This window comes from Pholcus phalangioides, unplaced genomic scaffold (assembly GCF_987345545.1).
Source record: "Pholcus phalangioides strain wild (caught in Gottingen) unplaced genomic scaffold, Ppha-v1.0 ptg000022l_1, whole genome shotgun sequence".
Taxonomy (NCBI): domain Eukaryota; kingdom Metazoa; phylum Arthropoda; class Arachnida; order Araneae; family Pholcidae; genus Pholcus; species Pholcus phalangioides.
In genome coordinates, this window is record NW_028301615.1 from 27,784,389 (window position 1) to 27,810,902 (window position 26,514).

The 26,514-nt window shown below is 38.1% G+C and overlaps 1 protein-coding gene across 2 annotated transcripts in view; it reads right to left on the reverse strand.

The window, feature by feature from the left end:
• Positions 1-14,491: 14,491 nt before the first annotated feature.
• The window catches only part of LOC149070130 (carbonic anhydrase-related protein 10-like), a 98,909-nt gene continuing 86,886 nt past the window's right edge, over positions 14,492-26,514 (reverse strand). The window contains exons 7-11 of one of the 2 annotated variants that reach the window (XM_089249745.1): positions 25,228-25,382; positions 24,974-25,105; positions 24,237-24,279; positions 22,155-22,537; positions 14,492-14,817 (exon numbers count right to left, since the gene is read on the reverse strand). In XM_089249745.1, the coding sequence (XP_089105871.1) occupies positions 22,512-22,537; positions 24,237-24,279; positions 24,974-25,105; positions 25,228-25,382 (356 nt within the window). In that variant the 3' untranslated portion in view covers positions 14,492-14,817; positions 22,155-22,511. Of the gene's footprint in view, positions 14,818-22,154; positions 22,541-24,236; positions 24,280-24,973; positions 25,106-25,227; positions 25,383-26,514 lie in introns of both variants that reach the window. The other variant, XM_089249744.1, reaches the window with a different exon arrangement.

The window sequence follows — 26,514 nt, forward strand, 5'->3', positions numbered from 1 at the left end:
CCGGGGGGGGGCAACGGCCCCCCTGCCCCCCCCCCCTAAATGGTCTGCTCAATGTAATGAATCCTGTAGTTATTTTCTAAAAGGCATGTTTTTGCTGATGAAAATTGTATTTTTACCCGTTTGTTGGTTATGGACAAAAGTAATTAAGAAATGCATCATTTTCTGATGGTTAATATGTTGATAAAATATGAATGGTTAGCGTCTGAGAATGAGACCGCGAATCTGAGAATACTTCCAAGTATGTAGACATTTTGCTGCACACCGCGATGCTAACCCTGCAAACCGTTTTTTATTCGTTTTTAAAGGTTCTACGGATTTTTTGTCCACCCTGTATAAGTCAGCATGATTTTTTTTTGTCATTCTGCACAAATATAGAAATTCTTTGCACTGAGAAAAAGGTCAGTGCAATTGAAATAAAAGACTGTGGCCCCATCTGCAAGAAAACAAACTTAGAGGGCACATTTCAAGTGGGAATAAAATTTGTCCTTTTCCCTGAGGAAACTAGATAATCATCATGCCTCGCCCCCCCCCCCATCCTTGTGCCAGGGACCCTCTAGACTAAGATCTTTAGTGGGGGCCTCCTCGAAAGTAGACGTATAGTATGCAAAAATAATAATAATAGAGTGATCTGTTTCGCTCCCCCGTGCTAGATCCCTGCCAGACTCATCCTTGTGAGAATCATTATTCTCACTTTAACCATTGAGGATGGATGCCTGACACCATGATACCATATTTTAGTAACAAATATATAATTTTTAGAATACAGAAACAAGTGATTGCATACAAAAATCAAATGTTATTTCTGAACGATCCAGTAGATACGCAGATGCGGCGTTCGCGGTGAGCTAAGAAACACATTTCAATGTTTCATCGATACGCACTACAGGCACTATGTTACGCATAAACCCATGTAACATTCACTCTGAGAAACACGTAATTATACTCGTGTAAAAGTAAAATTTTATCCTGGAGAGGTCTTCATTCATAAACCAAGACAGATACAGTTTTATTGCTGATTGCATTCAAATTCAATTCCTAATAGAGAGTAACTTCACTCCTATCGAGAAACATTTAATAAAAATTCGAATTTCTCAGCCATTCCACGACTAAACACTGAAAAATGTATCCTGTGAAAAATAATTTAAAACCCAGAGAAATTTCTATTAACATTTGATTGATCAATCATCGATATCCTCAATTTAGAAACAACAACAATTTCTATCACCTCATTTACAAAAAAAAAAACAACTTTCATCCAAATGTAGAACCAATGTTAAATTAGGGATAAGAACGTTTTTTATGGAAGATGAGAAGAAAATTTGATTTGGTTTATTTTGTTTTTGGAGGAGAAATGATACAAATACACAAACGACAAATGTTGAGAGAGGAACAGAGGAAATTGCGGAATACATTATAGAGCGTAATGTGTACAAAAGCGAGAGAAATGATACAAGAGAATGCATAAAAAAGTAGTTCATTAAAGTGAAGTGAAAACAAATTACACGTTTACGCTGCAACATCTATCATAAATTCTGTGGCTTTCACAAGTTACTTTGTCTCATTTATCATTTGGAAATGTAACTTCCCGAAATTTTCGTTTCTTAAATTACCATAATTGCTATCCACCCACCCCTTGAAAACGCTTCATTCTCGATTTTTTCTCTTTCGTTTCCATTTCCGATGTAGTATATTATTTACTCTTCTTTTTTTCCGTTCTCTGGTATTTCAGAACAGACATTAATTTTTGTGGGTAAAGGACGAGACATCCATCGCAAGTTCGAGTTGATAAACCTTGGTTTGACTGGTTTGTTTCTCTCCTATTCAGAACTTGCGTGTAGTTACCAAAAGAAAGTTAAACCAAACTTTTAATATAATTTTCGTACGAGAAATCAGTTGTCATTAGAAATTGATCCTAACTATCTTCATACAATATTAATTTATTATTTCATATTTATACCTAGAACTGGTTGCCATTAATTTTCATGAGGGGAATAATGAACTCCAAAACTATATTGGGCACTAATTCATTCTGAATTTTTATCAATTTCATATAGGTTTGGACGAGAACAACGTATTATTGGAAATCCAGCATGGGTTCAGAAAGAAGTCATGTGTAGCCAACCTTCTTTGCATGATCACGGGACTGAACTAAGACTTTGGGAAAAGGTAAAAACGTCGATGTCGTCAACCTTGATTCCCAGAAGGCTTTCGATCGAGTCCAACATGGTAAACTCTTGAAGCATTTACATGAGATTGGGGGCAACTTGTTGAATTGGATAGAATTATGGTTGAGAGATAGGTCACAATGGGTTATGGTTAACGGGGAATTCTCTGATTGGACAGACGTCACAAGTGCAGTTCCTCAAGCAAGTGCCCTTGGCCCCATAACTTTCTCACTTTCTATCTATAAACTCGATCATAGTATCGACGGGATTGTTAGCAAAACCGCAGATGACGTGAAGCTAGTGGGGGCAGTCAGGAATACAAGCGATAGCGAGATGCTCCAGGTGAACTTCAATATGATTGCAGCACGGGCTAATGAATGTAGCATGACCTTCAGTATGGATAAGTGTATGATCGCTCATTTTGGTCAGAACAACCCGCGTTTCACTTACGAGATGAATAGTATTACTATCCCGGATACAACTACGGTGACCGATTTAGGAGTTCTCATTAACGAGCGGCTAATGTTTTATGAACGGTGTTCAGCAGTGGTATAAAAATCGAACATTAGCTCGGTTTCTTTCCTAAAAAAGTCTCTTCGCGTTCTCTTAAACGCATTTTTCCGCTTTTCTGAGGCTTAGTCGTCTTCAGAATGGAGTATGCCGTAATGTTTTAGAGACCATACACACAGAGGGATATAGACTTGGTTGAAGGAGCGCAGATAAGAGTTACGCGTGCTCTTGTTAACACACAAGGCTTGAGCTATGAAGAAAGACGATTTCTTGAGCATGTTTTGCATTAGAAGAACGTAGGTGTGAGGTGATTTCAAGTTCCTAAAATTTTCCATCGCGATGGATATCATGGGCTATGAGTTATTAATGCACCGTCAATCAACTGCTTCGATAAGGGGGCACCAGTATCATCTCTTAGTAACGGTGTACTCAGATTGTGGTGAGGAATAGTGAGGGAATTTTTCACTGATAGGGTTGTCAATAAATGGAATAGCTTACCCCCGGAGACAGTGAATTCTAACGCAACTAGTTCGTTTAAAAAGAAGTACGATAAACAAAATGGGATAAATCGAGAAGCTATCCATACTTAGATAAGGCAGCCATAATCTTTTTCATACGCAGTGTATTATATAGTTGGTTTTTTTTTTTGGGGGGGGGGCATTTTGGTTATATTTGGCATCCATATTTTTTATGTGAATTTTTTACAGTCACTTGGTTGGGCAGTTTGCCTGTTGTAGCCTTTGTTTTTGTATTTGTACGTTGTTTTTTTCATTTTTTGGTTTTGATAATGTTGAATTATTTATTTTCATAACTCAGAATAATTTTGTCCAAGATTACACTACAAAAATTCTATGAATGTTCTTTGGTAAATCTTGAGAAGTACAACCAATAAGCGTATCGGATATGTTCGAGCGAATGTAATCAATAGGCTTATATTGGTTTTTTTATTTAAATTTTGTAAAAGTTTCTTTTATCAAACTTTTATTGTGTAAAGCCTTCCCAGAAGGATAAACGAGATGAAAATCATTCATTTTTCTAACAGATAAATATTGTGATAATCTGTTTTATTTATATAGTTGAAGTCATTTCAATTTGTGTATATATTCCAATGAAAGCAATTAGAAGCGAATTAAAACTTTGTTGACACAGCGAAAATTTGTTACGAAAATAGTAATTTTTCATCTTCGATATTTCAATAAAATATTGCGTTTAAAAATATGGAGTATATAGCAAATGACTTCTCAGGAGCAATGTTCACATCTCACTAATTGAAAGTTATTTCACACAGGGCAAACGTAAAAAGTTAATTTTAGTATTTTTTTAAGGATGTATATATAAGTTGACAAATACACACACACACACACACACACACACACACACACACACACATATATATATATATATGCCTCAAGTTATTCTCAAAATCAGATCCTCACATAAATCTATGGCATTTCAAGTTAATTGCACGTTTTTTTAAAAAAAATACGGTAATTAAAAATGTATCTTTGAAGTCAAGTGGTTGCAGTGATATCTTCTGAGCAAACAATTTGGGGCAACTGTGAATCAAAACGGAAATTTCAGAGACATCACAGCCACTGAAAAAAAACCATCAGTAAAATTTCTAGCTCGTTGGTTAAAATACAATGCTTTAAAAATACAAATACACATGTTATTCATCCATTAGCAAGTTACGCTAATGCGTACTTTCCATTGTAAAAGCATGAATTCAATTCCAGATCCTATACTAGCCTTACGGTATGAAGACTACGTTGATACCAAGACTGGATTGTACTCAAAATTCTTCCGTTTACGAAATTTCACAGTGATTTCCGAGTGATTCTACGAGATCCGATAATAATGATAACCGGGTTCATGTACTCACGAAAGAGTATGACCATCGATGATGAAGGAATCCCTTTCGGATGTTCAGTTTTATTGAGTTACACATAGTTAGGGATGAATTCATTAAACATTTAACAGAGTCCTCATCTCTCAACAAGCAATAGGCTGCCCATTTCCATCCCGGGATATTTGTTTCTTACATCAAAGGCTACAGTAATCAACTATAATACTGCAACACAGTGCATACGAGTATGAGTATATGTGTGCGTGCGTGCTTTCAAAGGTTTTCTTCCGTGTTTTTATTCAATCTGCGAGAATATCACTCGGCGTTGTTCACGTCACATCATAGACGCAGATGATGTTGCCGTTTCCGGATTGGAACGCGTGAGCACATCGTGCAGTTACTACCCTATCACTTTCATCTTCAGCGAAGCGCCAGTTAAAGCTTTCCGAATCAGAAATTAGGTTAAGAGAACAGAATCAAATAGCGCTCCGTAACGCTTAGTAGCATCTATACCAAATAAGAGAGAGAGAGAGTCTTGCTCTGTTCTCTCTCTCTTCTCTCCTTATCATCCATGGTTGGAATTCCGTAAACGTAAGCTGCTTCTCAGAGGAAAGAGAATCTTCACCTACTCTCTGTCTATCTCACGTGGACTACGTAATATTAGGTTTTATACGAAAGAGAATCAAATGGGATAAACTCATTTGACAGTGGGTCATTAGCACGTGGACTCGCCGGAAGGCCGACTTGGTGTATTTGACTCTCTCCTCGCTTTGTTTGAAAGCGTTGCTATTTCCCAAGGATTGAGCAAGCACTCAACAGTCATCGTCAAGTATCCAATAAAGGCGAATAACATCGTGTGAAATGTATGTGTGTATGTGATTGTTGTGTTAACGCAGATGGGGTGACTTGCATATTGTCGTTGTCATTTTGAGTGGACGGGGGGATCTTTGTTTCCAGAAATGATCGGGAGAGGAAGCTTGGTAACTTTTTTTTGCGTAAAATAGAAGATTATAGTATGTTATTTTGTTTCGTATCGATAACTCAATTTGTTTCAAAGCACGCTATTAAACATTTTTCTGAGCTCTGGATATCGTGATACTCTATCTAGTACTACTATTACTGCTATTTAATCGTACATGCACCTCGTGCACATTCCTCTGCTACGCTATCTATTAAAATTGTTTCGTACACGTACGCATATCGGCTGTGACTAACTTTTGGTCTAAAGCATTTTATGATGGATTTTTCTCTCTGCCCGCACACTGATGGTTGCTCTTCTTTCTGGTGCACTGCGCATATAAGCGGAGCTGATTCCATATTGAAAAGAGAAGGCAGTTTCTTACGGCCAGAGTTACTTTTCGGTCTGTTATGCCGTGTTCCAGGCTTTTTACAAGTGGACGTTTCGTCCACTACTGCGGGCAACATCATCAGTGCAGGTGACGGGAAGCAAGGAGGCGAAACGACCTCCTTGGCAGAACGTTATTGTTTTACTGACGATTCGGCTGAAAACTCGGAAAAAGCAACCAACGCCACTTGCCAATGAGGTTCGTTCTTCCGCCCGAGAATAAAATTTTGCTGTCTCATATAAACAATAAAATGTAAGAGATATGTTATTTTTCTTTCCCACTAGACATCAAGGAGAGAGCCTTTCTGGATATTAGTGCCGAGATGAGTTTCAGAAAGAAAAGTTGTTTGTTTCCACCGGGAAACGAACCAATCCTCTCCAACCAGCGGGCTACCATTTCAAAAGACACTGCTTCTCTTTCCTTATAACACGCATATTTGCCTGTAAGAATTGGAGATTTGCAGTCTTCCTTAACTGTAAATACATCACAGATGGCGACAGCTTTTCTTTCATTTCACCTTTTTTATCTTAGCACTAATATCCCGTAGTGTCTTCCCTTGACGTTTTGTGTGCCAGGAAAATAACGCGTCTCTGTACTGCCAAAATCTGGAGCATATTTGCTGACGTTTTTTTGAGGGAGGATGCGATGTCAGTGCATCACGCTGCTATGCATGTTGTACGGCTATGTGAGGAGTAATAGGCATTGTGCAGAGATATATATCGATGTTTATGGAAGGAAAATTCACGTCTGCCATCACGAGGACTTCAACTCTGCCCACTCGAATGCAGAACGAGTGCTTTGACTCTAAGCTTCGAAAACAGGATATGATAGCTCAGAAGGTCACCAGATTGCGACGTATATATAGAGAAAGACGTCCTTTTCTTCGAAGAGAGTAATATTTCTACTTATAAGTTGCCATCTGGTGACCTTGATGTCATATGTGACATATTAGCGGGATGTTGCCACAATCCATCGCACGGAGCCACTCAGCATATACGCTAGCCATTCGCATATCCGCTCTAAGAAGAGTATATTCCATTTGTTTTCGTAGCTTTAAGCTAGGAAAGCTTGTAACCGGACGAGAGGTAGAGCACACGTCCGGCATGTGAGAGACCAGGGTTCGAGTCCCCGTGATGGCAGAGATAAATTACCCTTTCCTAAACATCGATATCATTTCACAAAACCAGTTTTCCGCACATATTGTCAACAACTTTTATCTCTAAAGTGCATCTCGGCACTAATATCCAAAAAAAAAAAAATAAAAACTCTTAGTAAAATGTTCATATAAATAACAGAATTTTTTCAATCCCGGCTCCACCTTATTACATATAAATATTTATGCTAAAAACCAGACTTCACCAACGGGTACACCACGCAATTCCATCCTAGAATGATACCCCGACATTGCCTCTTTGACAGATAATCTTTGATGCGAACTGCAGCTCGTTTCGTTCCAGACATGTTCCGGTTCAGCCGTAACAGTCGGCATACTCACGAACTAGGGAGCCATTCTCAAAAAGAAAAAAATCCCGAATAAGGCAGAACTAGTTTTCAGGCAGCACCACCACTGCATTCGGGAAATTGGACACGATAACAAAAATACACCAACAACACGAAAATACCTAGTTTCAAAATGATGCTACTTGTGTGTGACGTGCCCAATCCTTTTTTTTTCTCTCTCTCTCCCATCATTCCCACCAACATGATCATGTTAAGAAGAGGCGTTAGAATAGCTTGTGTGCGACATAAATCCTGGTAAGGTCTCACAGGACACCATTATACAAGTAGATCAAATGAGAAAAGTTAGATATGCTCCATGTTGTTTTTTTTTCCCCTACTCCTCTTTTTCTGTAATATCTTCTTGCACATATCTTTTCCCGTTTTTTTTTCTCTATCTTCGTAGTTCCAGTTTTTTTTTGCACGCAGTTATGGTGACCCCGTGGGAATAATTTGTCATCCAGGGAAACCGACTAACGAGGCATATAAAGTTTAAGGTGGCGGTGGAAGAGAGAGGGGAATATAATGATTGCAGAGATGAGGTCTCTCGGTTCGTCCAAAAATCTGTTCTTCCATAATGTTCTCGTCTCGCACGCCATTAGAGTCGTAGGTGGGAGGGTTATAGAAATGGAAATGACTCTTTCGGCTAGTGTCACAGAGAGTAGATTCGTTTTTTTTTTCATACAGGCAGAGCTAATTTGAGGAATGTGCACTAGACGACCACGCTGTGGATATTACGGACAAAGAAATCAGAATACTATGTATTTGAGTTCTTTATCTATGTAGGCGTGTGATTTTTTTTTTCTCCTATGAAATCGGGTAATGATATTGGCTCTCGTTACACCCGAATATCTACCGGCTCCACTTTTGGATGGCTGTTCAGAAAAGTATTATCATTCATCATAAACTACTATATTGTGTTATCAGTGTTCTTCTAGAATCTGAAGAAAGGGACGGACTCGCATCTCGGGGGAGCCGGGTTTGAACACCACCGTCACCACAGTAGTGGTGGTTGGCTGAAGTTTGTTTTCTGTGGTTCCCAAATTCGAGGCGCGAATGCAAGTCGATCTCCCTGTGGGAAAGTCTCACCAAAGAGTCTCGCAACAGGCCTATAACGGTAAAAAATATTCAATTACTACACTTCACTCACAATTTTAAATATAGATGGCAGTGCAAAAAACTCACATTATATACGCACTCAGACTGTTAGGCACGCAAACTTGAACTTACGGCACAACTTAGACGGTAGTAAATTGCCTTTAGGGAAAGACCGGAGTTGTGCTCGGTTTGAAAGAAAGATATAAGATAAAAGTATTCTTTTTTCAGCAATAACTGCAAGAGACTGAGGTTTAGGCAGTAACAATTGTAAAAAAAAAAGGGCAGGCAAAAAGGCACTAAAAATGCTTGAAATAGGCACTAAAAATGCTTGAAATAGGCACTAAAAATGCACTAAAGCTACGTTTTCCTAGAAACAGGTTTCTACAGCGCGTGCAGCGTGAAAACAAAAAAAACCAGAATTTCAAGTTTTTAACCAATCAGCGTTTTCATACTGCACACGGCACAGAAATTCTACTGCTAGGAAATACCGGCTTCCCGTCTATTTGCATTCAAATGGAGCTGGGAGTGGTGCGGCTTTCTGATAAAAATGAATAGTAAGAACTGAAATGGAAAAAAAAAAACAATTGTTATTAAATTCTTAATGCGGAAAATACCTACGTTGTACAGAATATGGCCTCTAAAATTTACGGATACGCATAAAACTATGTCCATATGTTACGGTAGAAGCCCGAAGGCTGTAAAAGCCCGAAATACGCTTATAAACGTTTTCATTTCAGAATTTTACCAAGTCGAAGCCCGTTTTTAATGAATAAATCACCCATTATGAAATCATTACTTCCTACCTAATTAATAATTATAATTATTTAATAATTATAACGAATTAATAATAAACGAAAACTTCAAAAACACAAACCTTTCTTCTAAATGTCTCATAGCTAGTAACAAACGTATCTATACATAAATTGCACTTGTAGGAATATTCGTTTGTTGTCGTTTGTGTGGAGAAGTGATGTCAGAATAAGTGTGTGATCAAAATTTACCTAAAATGCGCAGTTGCATAGGATCTACAGTGCCGTAATTTCCCGCGTATATAATCAGTGGAATAATGAAATACTGTTGAATTGAGTTGTTTGTGACGTTTTTATACAGAGGTAAATGCCAATTTTTACAATCATATCTGTACGCCATCTATAAATTCTTTAAAAAAACTAATTTTTTTTTCAAATACATTCGAATCCCGTTATAACGAACTCCAATTGACCGTAAAATCACTTCGTTATAGCGAAATTTCTTTATAAAGTAATTCCAGGTCTTTGCACCTGAAACTTATCTGAAGATTAGAAAATTGTTCGTTAAAACAAGGTTTTCCCTATAACGGTTATCGTTAAAACGGGAGTGGACTGAATCAATTCCTATATTTCGAATTCAAATAAAAAAATCTGCAGAAAAGGCAAAGCCAAATACAGGGTGGGCAAAAAGTCCGTAGAAATTTTAAAAATGAATAACAACCGAAAAAAATAACCGAAATAAAAAACGGTTTGCAGGGTTAGAATGGCTAGGTCACGGGAATTTTTTTAGACAGGAAAAAAAAAAAACTATCATAAAATAGCCGATACAAATATAAATACAACGCCACAACAGGCAAATTGCCCAACGAGGTGGCTGACTTAAGAACATCATGAATCCCCGAGCCCCTACCTACTACTGCTACACCTCACATGCACCCCCCCCCCCGCGGAACCCCCCAACGAATCGGTACATGCGGGAATGTGCGTGTACGTGTAGTGCAACCTGACGTAAAGTTTGTTTCTGTGTAATGCTTGTTATGTGTAGTGCTGTCATCTGCCCCCAGTTTTTACTAACTATGAGTGAAGTGTTATGGTTGAATGATTTACCGTTGTAGGACTGTTGCTCTTTGTGGCGAGACTTTTTAACGGGGAGATCGGCTCGCATTTGCGCCTTGAAGTTGGGAACCACAAAAAACCAACTTCAGCCGACCACCACTGTGGGGTTCGAACCCGGATCCTCGCATCACGAGTCCGGCACTATAACCACTCGACCACCACAGCGGCAAATCGTCGCTCGTATCGGTATTGCTGGTACGAGCGACTTCGATGGAAGTATGCAAATGAGACGCGGTTAATAAAAACATGTGCTCCTTATCCACAACCAGTTTACCGTTGTAAACCGTGTGAGGTGGAATTTCATTTTGCCGTTAAACTACGCAAGAAACCTAGAAAATTTATATTTCAGGAATTTTATAGCTTTAACAAGATGAGAAAAGTCACGCGATTTGAACAAAGTTGGGTAAACGTTTAGGTGTAATCGCATGTCTAAGCAGCTTTGCTGTCAAAGTGTCTTCCGTCGTTCAAGTGTTAAATAGAAATAGATTTAAAAACTTTTGCATATGCAAAAATATGGAACACACAGGAAATAAATACGCATTATTGCAATATACTTATTTATTATTTCATAGTTGTAAAGTATAAACCATTGTCTCCCATTTGCAACGAAGCCGGTGGAATGACAGTCTTCAAATTATACAACATATCCTGCTACTTCATTTCCAAGTTTAAAAATTCCAATTATCATGTCCGAATACCTCCGACCCACGGCGATAGACCTGAGTTGTGCTCGGTTTTAAAGAAAGAAAGAAAAAGTACCTCCGAGAACAGTGAATTTTTTTTTCTTTTTGTTTTTCGGCCAGCTCTTAAAAAAACATCGCTGGTTTTTGAGATGGAAAATACTGTAATGGATACCTCTTAGGAGGTAAAATTGTTATAAATTGTCTCTTTGACGATATGCCGGACTGTATGTAAGTTTAGTCAGTTAGTAAGTAAGTAAACATCACCCACATCGTGGAATCTTAGCAATCATTCGTTCATCAGCATTAATACTTCATTAATGCTGCCACGGGTGTGTGTGTATTTTAGAATTCCAGAAACTAATCATTTTATTTCTCATATAGCATTAATGGTCGAAACCAAGTATTATGCGGCAAAATAAGTGCAAATGTGATATTATTTTGATAAAGTGGCATAAGTCCTCATGAACTGATTGCATCAGCAGCCTCTACGTGAGTAAAAAATTGATTTGTGACGTCATAGCCCTGGTGTGACGCGATCAAGCGGGACATATTATCGATGAAATATTTTTACAAGTTCACAATCAACACGGGCATCAATCTGATTCTTCTGGAACAATTTTATTCACGTCCAACAAAACAGAGAGAAGCGGATGTCAGTTATGTTTCTCTCCCAACAAGAACTAATCACCACTTCTGGTGTTTACCTGACTCATATTCATCAGAGATTTTTAGCTGGGAGCATAGTCAGCATAAGCTTGTTAAGTGCATCTCTTCCCCTCAAGTTAACAGAATATACAGGGTGAATACAACGTATTCTGCCAAGCGAAATAGGGGTAATAGACAAGCCTAAGTAGATCATGAAACAGCCCGCCAACCCTATCCTATCTCAAACCGTTTTCGAGTGATGATGCATAATTGATTATGGAAAAAAAAATGCGTGATGTCTGAAAAAAACAGAATTCGTGAATTTTCTGGAAGACCTATACGCAAACTAAGCACATATTTGGAGAGAGCAGAAAAAATGTTATATGGTGACATAACCTCTATCTATAGGATATCCGTATGTAATGGTGAGCTACAAGAGCTGAGAGATCGGTGAAGTGAAACATCGAATTGTCGAAACCTACTAAAATTACTTCGACGAACGCAGATTTCAAATGCAAACAAACGACTAAATTTCTCCTGAACTAGATGACCAGTTTGGTTTATTCCAGTCCCTTTCGAAACCTGGTGGAATGAACAAGTTTTTGGCAAATTTGACCGATAGTAGCTAGAAGGGTTTATGCGGAATTGGCAATTAAAAATTTTGGCGATAATTCGATTTTTAACTTCGCCAATCTATCAGCGTTTTCCAATCCTTCAATCTTTTAGCTCGCCATTAAATCCAGATATTTCAATGAAATTCGTGTGACCTTATACGATTTTTTCTTTCCAAATATGTGCTCAGTTTGCATGTAGGTCTCTCAGAAACGACGCAAATCCGGGTTTTTTTAGACTTAAAGCATTTTTTTTTTCCATAATCCATTGCTTCCTTCCATCCTTGAAACATTTTTTTCCAATATTCTCCATCATAACTCGAAATCAGTTCAGGATAGGACAGGGTTGTGCATATTATTCCATAATCTACTTCGGCTCGTCCATCACCCCCCTTTCGTTTGGCAGAATAGGTCGGATTCACCCTGTATACATTCGATTTCTATTTTTTTTTTTTTTTTTTGCCCTTTAGAAGATAAGCGTGTAAGAGAATTCGCAGACAAATATGAAATAAGATCATGAATATTGTTACGAAAATTATATAAATAGTCCTTATTTATCATTTATTATGTCATTTTTCGTTTCTGAATATACATTATCGCATTTCTCTGTAGATCTCGCCTAACTGACGATAAACTTGAGAAGTCTTGCGACGTCTCCGAGGACTTGGCGATGTCATAGCGCCAAAAGAAGTGTAAAGATCTCTCGAGAGTGACTATGGTAGAAATCTTTCGAAGCTTTTTTCAATCTATATAATGGCGCCGCCATAGCGGAAACTGCAGTTTTGTTGAGATTTTTTTTTGTATAGAGAAAAGTGTGTGTTGCTCTTTTTTTTAGCTTGTTTCGTCAAAATCTCTGCTTGTAAATGCGTGTAAATAGCTGGTATGAAATAAATCTGTGTTGTCCTTCGAATTGCTTCGAGCTTTGCACATCCCGAGTGCTTGTGAGAGAAATTATCCGGAACCATGTTATCAGAAGAATCATTACAAGACCCTTTCCGCGTGTCTACATAAAAGAACGTTCACATGGTCAGAAGTATTTGATTGGTGGCGGGGGACGTCCAAATTTTTACTGGTGATGACGGAGGAATTTTCTTGCTCAAACATATTACCAGAATGTCAACCAAATCAAGAATAGTTGCTGAGGTCACCAGTTTCTAGACTTCGAAGATGCTGCCTGCTGTTCCCAGTAACATTCTAATTTTGGATGCCAGCATCACAGTAATAAGAACGCATTGAGACGTTTTAAATAACCTCAAAGCCGATTTCAACTTGACTAGATTTGAACATGGTTTAATTAACCCTTCTCACAATATTGATCATATAGGAAATAACCATGGTGTTACAAAACTGTCAAATTCTCTCTTACAGCTACTCATTTCTTTGAGAATATTTCATGTTCTCCACTAAAATTATAAGGATCATAAGTGAGCAAAATGTGGGTTATGACGTCAGTATACCTGAATAATGTGCTAATAAGTAATAATACTAAATTTTTATTTTGTTCTTGAAGCAATCACAAGGACTGTCGAGTTAGTTCAAATGCCAGTTCAATGACCCAGTTGGTACTATTTTTCTAAAGTGCGACAGTTCGTCAATTTGTAAAATAGTGCAAATTGTTACAATTATACCAATCTTTACAGCATCGTGTTGTACGGCGTTCCTTGCACAAATTCAGACGACATTTATATTAATTTCTGAGAGTTTGCGTGTACTTTCGTGTCCGGAGCATCCTGAATAAGGCTAGCTATTCATTTCCTGATAGCAATAAGTTTCACACAGCATCACCAGATCTGTAGCGTATGATCTGAAGGGTTTGGCAAAGTTTGTAACTGGGTAGAATAGCCTTAAGAACGGGGAAACCATATCTAACGAAAGCACAAGATCGTTACCCATTACAGACGCCTGCAGCGTTCTCACGTGGCTATTCTCAAACAACCTCGCCCATTTACGAACTTGGCCATGATTCAATGACATTTAAATGTAATTCAGCTCTTCGCCCAGTTCGCTAATACTTTGATGGTGTCACATTTATCACAGTCAGTAAACGAATAACATACCTTATTCAATGGGTGGCGGGCAGTTCGATCCTCTCCAATCCCGCGACTGTAAACGCTCACTGCTATCGAGGCTCAAAATGGCGTTTGTTTCTACGCAAGAAAGGCATAGAATTTTTTTTATTTCCAAGTTACCAGATTACAAATAAGCACACATACTTTTTTCGCAAGGGAGTTTTTATTAACGTTTCATCTCAGATACACAAAAAAATCCTAGATAACGTATTACAAAATATTCTCCGGTCATTCTCCTTAGTGGTCAGTAATGTCCACGCGTGTGTGTGTGTGTGTTCGATATCGAATGCTCCGCACGTGACCAAAGATATCCAAAGTTCCAAATTTTTACAAAATTTCTTCTTTTTCTTTCTCTTCGTACTAAAATTTGATATCGCTGTTGATTTTGGGCTCTCTTTCTTTATCTCTAACACATTAATGGAAGAATACGGGTTGAGACGAGACGAGCGAATCACAGAGCTTCTGACTGCGGAGATCCGCTGCTGCAAGGAGAAAAAACAATAATTTGAAATATTTCAAAATCGCAGTAAAATTAAACACCCACCCATTCATATACGACAATGTTGGACGAAACTCAATGTTGGCCATGGCGGTTGATCCTAGAGGCATATTTGTAATTAGAAACAGTATCCAAATAACGTGTATAACTCAGATACGTCATTCATACAACATGTACTGAAAAACTGGCTAATTATGTAGAGATTCTGATTTCTGGAACATGTAACGTAAAATAATTACATACCCAAGAAAATATTATAACTAAATTTACTTGCTTTTACAAAACAAAAAATTTAAAAACAATGTTTTTTTTCCCATGAAAAATATCGACATTGCAAGCATTTTTTTTAAATCAGGATTTTGAAAGAAATACGACAGTTGAAATTGAATGTGATCACAATTTAAAATCTAGAATTAGTCAGACCGCTAATTATAATTTTCAGCGCTGTTGGCTTCCGAAAAGAAGTCAACAAGTTGCAAACTCTACGTTAGGTTAACGACACGGACACGCACATTCCATCATGTACCAATTGGTTAGAAGTTCCGCAGAGGAATTTGGACGAGGTGCATGTCCGGTTTAGTAGTCAACAAGCTACAATTCGCCTCGCTTATAGCCGATTTGCATTACCAGACCTGATTCGGTCAAGCGCAGACCTAGGATCGGGTGGTTAGCTGATGCAACTGAGAAACCAGGAAAAATCCTGATAAAAACTTTAACGCATCATGAAAAAAACAATCAGAAGGTATAGTCGAATCCCGTTATAACGAACACCAGGAGACCGTAGAAATCACTTCGTTATAACGAAATTTCGTTATAAAGGAAATCCAGGTTATTTAAAAATGTCTGTGTAAACTTATCTGGGGGGGGATTAAGAAAATGTTCGCTATAACGAGATTTTCGCTGCAACGGTATTCGTTAAAACGGGATTCGTTTGTATTACAATGCCGAATTGTTATAAATATGAGAAGCCGTGTTACGCTAGGGCATCTGTTGCCATCTATTGAATAAAAGTAGGACTATCTGATATAATTCATAAAAAAATGTTTTTTTCACTGTGTGTGCAGCATCAAAAAGCACAATGTATGGTACAAAACTAGGTGTTTTTTTTTTTTATCCTGAATACTGGTATAAATGTTTATGTGCTAAATTACCGGTTACTATGTTTTCACCAGACCAGATTAAAATTTAACGTTTCTGTTGTCGTTAGTCTTTGCACACTGTGTGGTGACTTACAGATCACCAGGGATGGTATGTGAAGGAAAAAGACAAGTTTGTGCATTTGTGCATGTGTGTATAGAGAATGAAAAGAGCCAGGAGAGTATTATTTACAAATCTTTTCAAAATGAGTGCTCATCGAGATAAAGCACAAGGACAACGCAGTCGAAAGAATAAAGGGAAAACGTCATGGGGGTGGGGTAAAGTAGCTGATGATATACTACCCAAGAAACCCAAACATTATAATATTTTACACAATCAAGAGACACCAATCAGAGATGTTTTGATCATTAAAAGATGAGTTCATGCCAAAATCCCCTCCAGTCAATGAGCCCAGTTACAGTATGAGGGCCTTTGATCACAATGAGCGCTATAACTTTAGGGCCTGTAAACATGTATCAAAATACGGGTGACTACATGATTGAATCATGGCCGCCGAAGAAAGCATTTCTGTGGAATTTGATGCATGTGCGTAGGAACACTTGCGTGTGTTCCTAGAATTTTTCCACCATCGATGGAAAAATTAAAAAAAAAGAGCAAATAATGTCTGAATGTGTAGTTTTTTTCTTTTATACATAGGGTCATTTCTTAATTCCCTTCACCACATTTTACTGAGGGAAGCTGTTGATCCTAGAGGGATATTTCTAATTAGAAACAGTATCCAAATAACGTGTATAACTTAGATACGCCATTCAAACAAGATGTAATACTCTACCAAACACCAACTCAGGCCATATCGCAATTAATGAGATGGGTTAGAAATGAAGGCGCTGTCTATTGGTGATCACCTCAAGTTCGTTAGGGAAAATATCTTACCTATATCCTCCCTTGGGTTTACCCAGCACCGTAACAGCAGCCTTCCGGTGGTAGACGAGCATCTTACCACCACGCCACTCGGGTTATACAAGATGCAATGAAAAACTGGCTAATTATGTAGAGATACTGATTTCTGGAAACGTTTCATCCCCTAACGCTACCGGGTCACGAGAACCAGGGCACCTCGATTTCTCTACCAACTATAACCTATAGTGGCAGATAGAATGTTTAACCTCTGGAGCACATATATATGCTGAATGGTACCGTGCAATGGCAAGTGACAGCAATAAGCAAATAATGGCTTGGTAGCGGCAAAGATGAAATTTTTCGAAAAATCAGTATCTCTACATAATTCACCAGTTGTTCAGTATATTTTGTATTAACAAGAGAAGAGTGCATTTTTCTCAAAATATACGGCATTCATATTGCAAAGGATAAATGTTGCTCGCATAAATTCGGGTGAAAGAACGTGTTTTACAATTATTAATAAAATTTTCCAGACTCTGCCACAAAGCAGGGAGAACCTCGGTAACGGAATAAGTCCGGTGGTAGAGTTCTAACGTTCATTCATTTATCCAGGGTCAATCATAACAGAGCAGCCATTTTACTTCCGAAGAGATGGTTGTGTCGAATTGTTGCAGCTCCGTTGTATGTGCTCCCCTCTTACATTTTTGCAGTTAGTTTGAATTATATTGTACGATAAATCTGATTATTCCCGTCACAGTGGAGGCTCTGTGTGTGTGTATATATTGCATATTCTGTAAAAAGAAAGGGAAGCAAAGCTGCTCAGCAATGTGGATGGAGGCTGTTTTCCCGTCATAGTGGAGGCGTTGTATATATTTTGTATATATTGTGTATTTAGATAATTCGAATCTTCCACCTCAACATGCCAACTTCATCTTCTTATTTGCACCACAAGTCACTCACCTCACTTCTTTCGAAATCCCAAGCTGCTGTCTCCAGCCCGTATGTGCCACTGGGTGCATGTGCAATTATTCTCCCGGGTCATTGGATTCAGCTATGCATTTTTAGTCAAATGGCTTTTACATTACGAAAACTTGATAGCTGTCTTCATATGGAGAACGACGTGAGTGATTTGATACTTGCGAGCACGGGGCAAGGGCACCACTACTATTAACCTTCGCTAATTTTTCCGACACAACCCTGATTTTTTTGAGGTAACGGAAGTAAGTTGCTTTGTATCAGTCCGGGGTAGTGAGCGCTTCTATCTATCTATCTATTGCAAAATAATGAGCAATGAGTGTTTGATGACTGACTGCTGTACAATCCACCATGGCGGACAGGGAAAATACCTGGGATCATTCCTTAAAGTGACGAAACGATATGTAAGGGATATTGTAAACACTGCCATAGATATCCCGCAGTACACTTTACGCGAGAGAGATGAAAACATCGATCATGAGAAATGATTTTAATGAATGTGAAACTAATATTTGATTATTTACATGTGATTGATCAATCGCGTAATTCTCGGATATTCTTTCGCGGCTGGCTTTAGCATACTGCGATTCTCCAACATGGGGCTGGTGAATTAGTTATTCTACATATTATAAAGCGGGTGGGAGCTCTCTGTAAAGCGATTTAAGGTTGAGGTTTTCTGAAACTCCATTATTATATTACTCAGACCATGAATATGACCATGATTTGTGAAAACATATTGAATATTCCAACGCGAATTAGAGTTTTTATTGTGGATATATATTATTCGTATATCCCCATCATGGCAGAAGTGGGAAATTTTCACTTTTTGGGTTTATCAGCTGGTTTCATCCTTTATTTCGATGTCTATGTTTTGTTAGAAACACGAAATCGTAAACCTTATGGAAACACATGTTACAAAGCATTTCAGAGGAATAATACTAATGAGAAACATGGGGGAGAGTAAACATTCAGCGTCATTTCCCACGTTTTAGAAATTCGCTTCTGGCATGAGGGGAACGATATGACTTGCTTTTGAGTTTCACAAGTCGCTCCTTCGTAATAAATCTCGCAATAACGAGTCAACGACCTCACAATGTTTAAATTGCACTTCTAAAAATAACCAGTCATTGCAAATTTCCTAACCCAAATGATCCTCGTAAAGATATCGTCTCAAGTTCATTAATTAATTAATATTTTTTGTTTGTAATCCTCAAGATCACGAGTATATTTCAATATACAGGGCATCCATAATTAAAAGACTCCATTTTAAAGTCGCCTGCAGGTGAAACCAGTCATTAGAAAATTGTAAAATTTTGTGGAGGACTTCATGAAGTTATGGGAATTTGTTTCAGGGAAAAAGGGAAAAACATTAGTTGCACATGGAGCCACTAGAGGGCGTTTTATTAAGAAATGACACATTTAAGCCCAAACGTTTACAATTGTTACTGCAACAAAACATGTTCCACATGATGGCTATCATTTCCAGATACCTTGTGAAATCGCAAGATGGCATGTTCCACAACTGACCAAAGTGTGTGCGGGGAAATGTTCAGCAAGTGGAGAGACATGCTGCCTTTAGGCTCAGGTAAAGTTCTTGGATTGTCACGACTTACCAGACGTTTCAAATGCCCCCAAAGCCAAAAATCGCATGGATTAAGTTCCGGGATCGAGGAGGCCAAGTGCCAGCGGATCACACGTTCTTCTGTAAAATGTGTTTTAAGAACATTCTTAACACACACTGCAATGTGTGGTTACATCGTGCATAAAGATTGTGTCTGCAAGGCAGTGATGTGCATGCAGAGCCGGGGCAATTCCGTGCTGTAACAGCAATGCATATCGCTTCCCGGTGATCGAACATGTCACTGGACCTGTAGAACGTAACTCCTCGTAGAAGTAGGGACCGAGAATAAATGATGCAGTAAATCCACGTCCATACCGTCACTTTTGGTGAATGCAACGAAACCACTCAGATAGCGTACGGATTTTCTGGTTCCCAAATTTGGCAGTTGTGAGTATTGAATGCACCATCCAAGTAGAAATGCGCTTCGTCTGTCCAGAGGATATTCCAAGGCCATTCTGAATCGACCTCAGCACGAGCTTGAAACTGCAGTGAGAACCGGAGTCGAGCGTCATAATCATGTGGAAACAACCACTGCACAAGTGAAAGTTTCTACGGATAATACTGGAGGATATTCCACATGATCTTAAGGACAGATGAACGTGGCGTATCCAACGTCTGTACAACACGCCTGACACGAGAATTTGGAGCTCTGTCCTCTTAAACCAAAATCGAAACCCCCCCTGTACTGCGTCTATAGGAACGGGTTTTCTACCTCTTCCAGGACAAATAGCCAACGATCCTGTGGTTTCAAACTTCGTTATCATACTCCGAAGGTTTTCAACATTCATTGAACCTTTTCGAGTCCTATTCTAAGTCCGATATTTCCCTAGAGCAGTTATTGCGGAATTTCCGTTTTGGTAAAACAATTTGACCAAGAAAGAGTGATCTTGTAAATTATCTTCATTGCGAGCAGGAAACACATTGAGAAACAAGATCTCCGCGAATGTTTCTAGGTTTTATAACAGCTGCTGCGTGACATCACATAAATTTACATGTTTACTGCAGTTATCAAAGTGAAACGCCCTCTAGTGACGACATGTGCGTTTACCCCCCCCCCCCGAAACAAATTCCCATCACTTCATGACTTCATGAAATCTTCCACAAAATTTCACACTTTTCTGATGACTGGTTTCGCCAATAGGCTACTTTAAGATAGGGCCATCTAATTATGGACGCCCTGTACATAGCAAATGCACGGTCAAAAACCCATTACACCAATTTCTTCTCTCAATTTATTTTTAATATTTCAGAAAGTATATCTTTCGTGTAATTTCAATGCAAAATACGTCCTTATGAGTATTTTACTTTTATCTAGAAATAGGATTCTCTCTGTCGGTGTCAATTTTTGAGAGCTACTGAAAAATTTCAAGTGTTCAGAGATTTATAGAAGCGCTACAAAATAACATTGAATTTTAAAAATCTTCAGTTTTGCTAAGCTAAGTTTTATCTGTTTGAATATCTTATCGTATTAAAACTATATGTATTTTATAGTTAATTAAAATTTTTTTAGATAAGTGAAAACTCCACTCAAAATAACTAAATTCTTGTGTAGATGAAATGTTTCAGATAAAGATATGCTAACGGCACCTATTCACATATGTTTTTGTAAAAATATAAATAACTTTTCAATACATTTTTATGGGGGTGATCGTTAAAGGACAGTTTGGAATACAAGAAACACCAATCAATCAAAACAACGTTAATAAGTATATATAATGCACATTATAGATATATGTACGTATTATACAGGGTGAGCAAAAAGTCCGTAGCAACTTTAACGTAAGAATTCATAATAACCGGAAAAATGACCAAAGTAAAAAACGGTTTGCAGGTTCACGGGGATTTTTTTTGACAAAAAAAAATCACTCAAAACAGCCAATAGGTGGCACTGCCATACACAAGTCAAAATCAAAATACGCAAATAACAAAAATAGAATGCTCTCAAATCGTTTATTACAGCAGTATGTGTTCCACATAACCACCACCACAAGGGATAACACATTACAGGCGAGTCACAAATCCAGCAACGGTAGAGTGCACCAGGTCCGGATATATACACGGCACTTAGGGGTCATTCAAGTATTACGTCAGCATCGCGGGGGGGGGGGGTTTAGGATTTGCTGACTTTTGATAACGGGGGAGGGGAGGGGGGAGATTGAAGGTTGCTTACGTCATCAACCACCCCTTTTTGAAGATATGAAATATTCTTAGCTGCTGACAAAATTTTGCTGACAGAAAGGAGAAGGGGGGTTTGCTCACTTTTGCTGACAATGGAGGGGGGGGGGGCGTAAAAACTGGCTGAAAATCTGCTTACGTAATACTTGAATGGCCCCTTATCGGCGGATCGCATCTCTGAGTTCCGACAGATTGGGTGGACCGAATCGGTACACTTTTCTTTGACTTGTGTATGTTAGCGCCACCTATCGGCAGTTTTTGAGTTTTTTCCCTGTCAAAAAAATTCGTGACCTAGCGATGCTAACCCTGCAAACCGTTTCTTATTTCGGTTATTTTTCCAGTTTTTATTCATTTTTAAAGATTTTACGGACTTTTTGTCCACCCTGTATATAAGCATAATATATAATCAGTTTTTGCTCGGGTGTGAAAAGATTAACATACCAGATTATACAAAATCACAATTTCGCTGTTAAGCCAATTTGATTATTGATCGAAACGGTGAAATATATACATGTGTACACACAGAATTTTATTACATAGAATGCACTCACTTTGTTATCGAATTGGATAGAGACATTCTCTTCTGGATAGAGATTTTTCTTGTTTTTGGAAGAATAGGCATCATAAAAAAAGACATTGGGATATTCAAAGGGCGGACTTTGATTACTCTGACATTCTTTGATTTGCTCCTCTTTTATGTAAGTATACATGGGTTTTTTTTTCTGTTTTTTGTTTTTGTTTTATATCTCTACATCCGGGGTCCATCTTTGGCTGTCCACTACATTCGCAGGCCAGCAATGACGTCAGCAGCTACACGTCGTCCTAGGACCTGCTACGACGCGGTATGCTGGGTGTGCTTCGGTCATTGGCTGGACGTCTATTAAGGCACTTCTTTCCGGGAACCCTCATCAGTGTTTCCAGTTCTTGAAGTTAGCTGCTGGGAGAAATTTATAGAAAATATTTATATTTATTTATAAAATAAAGTCAAACTCGGTTATAACGACATCGAAGATACCCGCGAAATGTTTATCGTAACAACCGAGGTGTCGTTACACACAACCAAGAGGATGGCGTTTTAAAAGTTTTTTATAAGCATGAAAAATATAATCGGATGCAATCAAAAAATATAGTGCAGGAAGTCGTTGTTTCGATTTTATTTGGGTGACCATATTTGGGAGGGAAAAATGTAGGAAAGTGAGATAAAAAAACGGGACATCACCAATTCTCGCTAAAAAAAATTGCCAATTGCCGACCAAATGACCAATTATTGCCTATAACAACCTCTTGGCCATAATAACAGTTCCACGGCAAGTCTAGAGTGACTTGTAAAATTTGCTTCACTAAAAAATGTTGGGACACGACAAATATGTGAGAGATTAATATTCATATTTATAGTCACAACTACAATAATCCTATCAATAAATTATGGAGATTACCTTCATCTCCGATTTTAGTACACTTTGTTGAGAAGAAGGAACCTTTTCTAATGAAATATATCTTGAAAAGGGCAAAATTACGATATGATTCGTACATTTCCTATTATCACCCTAATTATGATGAATAAACATAACGGAATAACGGCAAAAAATGCGTCGTTATACCCGACGTTGTTGAGTTTTAATTGGGGTTGTAAGCAAGGTCAACATTATTTTCTATGGAAATTAGTCAGAACCCTCAATTACTGACGTTATAATTGAGTTCAACTGCATTGATAGTTACAGAACAGAACGGACCGAACACGACCAGATTCTGTCGCTTACGCGACATAAGCTCATTGCCTCCTAGGGCATGGTCGTGCAGCTGAAAACTCTGAGGTACAAGGCGAAAACAATAATAAAAATAATTGGGGTCCCTAACATGGGATCTAAAAGAGCCCCAGTAATGCATTTACAATTACAAAAAGCCTGTGAGAGGTCAGATATGTGACGAAGAAAATATACAATGAGTTCGGTAGGGGAGCCTATTTTATAGTACCGAGAAGACCCTTTGGCAATATGCATTCAAATACAAGATTCAATGCAGCAAATACTAGTATAAATATAAACACGAAAGTGCGAGACTGTAAAAAACAACTAAGTAAGGATAAAAATAAATCCGGGGGGGGGGGATGGAGGGGGGATCTGAATGACCCCCAGTCATTATCCATGTACAATTTCAAACATTATGAGCGAGGGCAGGCAAATACAAAAATGATCAGATTATACAAGGATTTCGGGCCCTCCCAGTATTTTAGTGTGTCTAGAGGACACTGACAATATGGATTCAAATGCTATATTTAAAGAACCGTACACAAATGTACATATATGAGCAAAAGTGAAAGACCAAAGTCCACTCCAAGACAAGTAAAATTCTAGGGAGTCCAGGTGTGTGACCTAAATGACCGAGAGTCATGTTCATTCCGATACAATTTCAATAACCATGTGCGAGGTCATTCATAACGAGTTCGCGGTCTCCCGAGTATGATTCAAAGTAAAATGTACAAGTATAAAATATAGACTGCAAAAAGAAAAGTATAAATCCAGGGCTAATTCGTTCCATCTTGTACAGAGGTTTTTGTACTCCAGTCAATAGGGAATCGCATTATAATTGTTCATGCATTTAAATATATTATTCAGGATATTAAACTGACTCACCTTGATAAAATATAGAGTTGTGCATGGTTGGACAATTCTGGCCCTGGAACGAGAGAACACGAAATTTCCAACTTAATACGTTATCCTTCCAAGATGGAAGTGATCATCGAGATACAGGGTGGTTATTATTAAAGTTCCCATACCCTGAATAACGAAATATAGCCAGATTTTCAGGCCATTTTAAAGAGACCATGGGAAGAGAGATTTATGAAATCAGAAAATAGTTCAATTTTCGACCACCATGAGATAAAAAGTGACGCTTTTTAATGCATTTTACGTCTATATAGCGTATGTAACAATTTTCAATGAAGTACGTCTACCAGAACGGGCGCTACATAGATCTTAGTAGTTTCAGAATACTAACACTGCTCAGATCAATGTAGCATCTGCCAGTATACTGAAACTACTCAGACCTATATAGCGCTCGTTCTGGAGGACGTATTCCATTGAAACTTGGTTTATACGCTATATGGCCCATAGGAAAAAGATAAATTTAATAAAAAAAAGATGCACTTTTTCGCCTGGTGGTCGAAAATTAAACTATTTTTTATGTTTCATAAATCTCTCTCCCATGGCCTCATTAAGATGGCCTAAAAATTTATCTTTTTATTCGGATGGACAGTTTTCAGGAAAAACTGCTCACAGTATGGGAACTGTAATTACAATCACCCTGTATATTAAATTAATTTCATTATTACGAACAAAAAACCCGAAATATAGATATTTTTACTACTTACCGTAGGTCGAATGAATTCTATATTGGTTCGGACAACTCTATGATGTACCGGTTGAGCCGGCCGGTAATTGTTCCCTAGAGGAGCTTTGGGATTACCTAAATCACCTTGCATCAACTTCCGCAAAGCAAACAACTGAAATACGGGAAGAAGGTTTATTATGTCTAACAATCCAGCCCCAGGGTCTTTTTTTTCTCAATAAGAAAACAAGCGGATTAACTTTTTATCAAAGAAATTTCGACTAAAAAAAAACTAACTTGCTGCTTTGTGATATAAATTGGCTTGTTCATTACAACCCACGTGACCGTCTCGTGACAGCCAGGCATCGTCGTGGACCCTTCGTAAGTCATGTAGTATTCAGTATCGGGCAGCATCTCCCTCACTGACATTGACTTTAGTTCTGCCTGTTGCCCTGTAGAAAAAATAACATTATGATTAACTATAATGATCTCTAACCTCTTTTTTCTTTAAGATTTCGCTTCAATATTACAATTCTTAATATTAAGAACTGGAATAAGCGTTGAAAATGGTTTTGGAAGTTGGTAAAAGAAAATGGTTGGTATCTATCCCATATACAACTTGTATACAGGTTGCATAGGAAAGTCTTAAATCATATAGGAAAGTCATTGGGAATGGGGGAAATAGCAGCATGTGAAGCACCGTAGAATGGTACTGTCAGTTAGTTTAAGCAAGTCTTTCCTTCATTTCCAGTGATTTTAGAATTCAAATATATCAGTGAATATTGAAATTGAAAGTATGGATTTTTTTGGGCTCGGGAAAGACAGGGCACCAACTTTCACTTTGATTCGGTCTTTTAAGACAGGGTGACTATTTTTCTCTTAATTGGAAGTATGATTTTAGAATGAAAGGGATTACCTTATGAACCCTGTATATGAGTATAACGGTAACCAGGTTGACATTGTATTAATTAAGTAACAGTTACAATATTCATTGATTTAAAAAGTAGAATAGACTTTTCAAGCCAAAAAAAACCCCTAGAATTTCTGTTTTGTCTCTTCAAGTATAATTTCTTACTTACAAGTTGAACAAATAGTAACGAGCGTCATCTATAGTAATTGTATTATTAACTAAGTAATAGAAGAAGTAGCCGAATACTCTGGAATATTGTATTCCCCCGCATCAGCCGGCATACCGGGAATATTCCTGTTTCCCGGCATGCCATTAAATTCAAGTCGCAGATTATGGGAAATTCTTTAATATCTTTATTGTAAAAATCCATTTAATTGGCTAAATGCACATCGCGATCCAAATGAAACTTCACGCGTCTCGGTATTCCAGGAAAGTACCAGACGCTAACATTACGCCCGAATGGCGTGGTGGTAAAATGCTCGTCTACCACAGTGAAGGACTCAGGTTCAAACTCGAGGGGGAGGGTTGATAATATATTTTTCTCGAACGAGCTTGAGGCGAGACTACTGATAGACCGGGCCTTCATTTCCAACCCATCTCATTAATGGCAGTAAATTGCAATATATAGCGATATGGGCATAGTTGGTGTTTGGTGAAGTAGTAGAACCAAACAT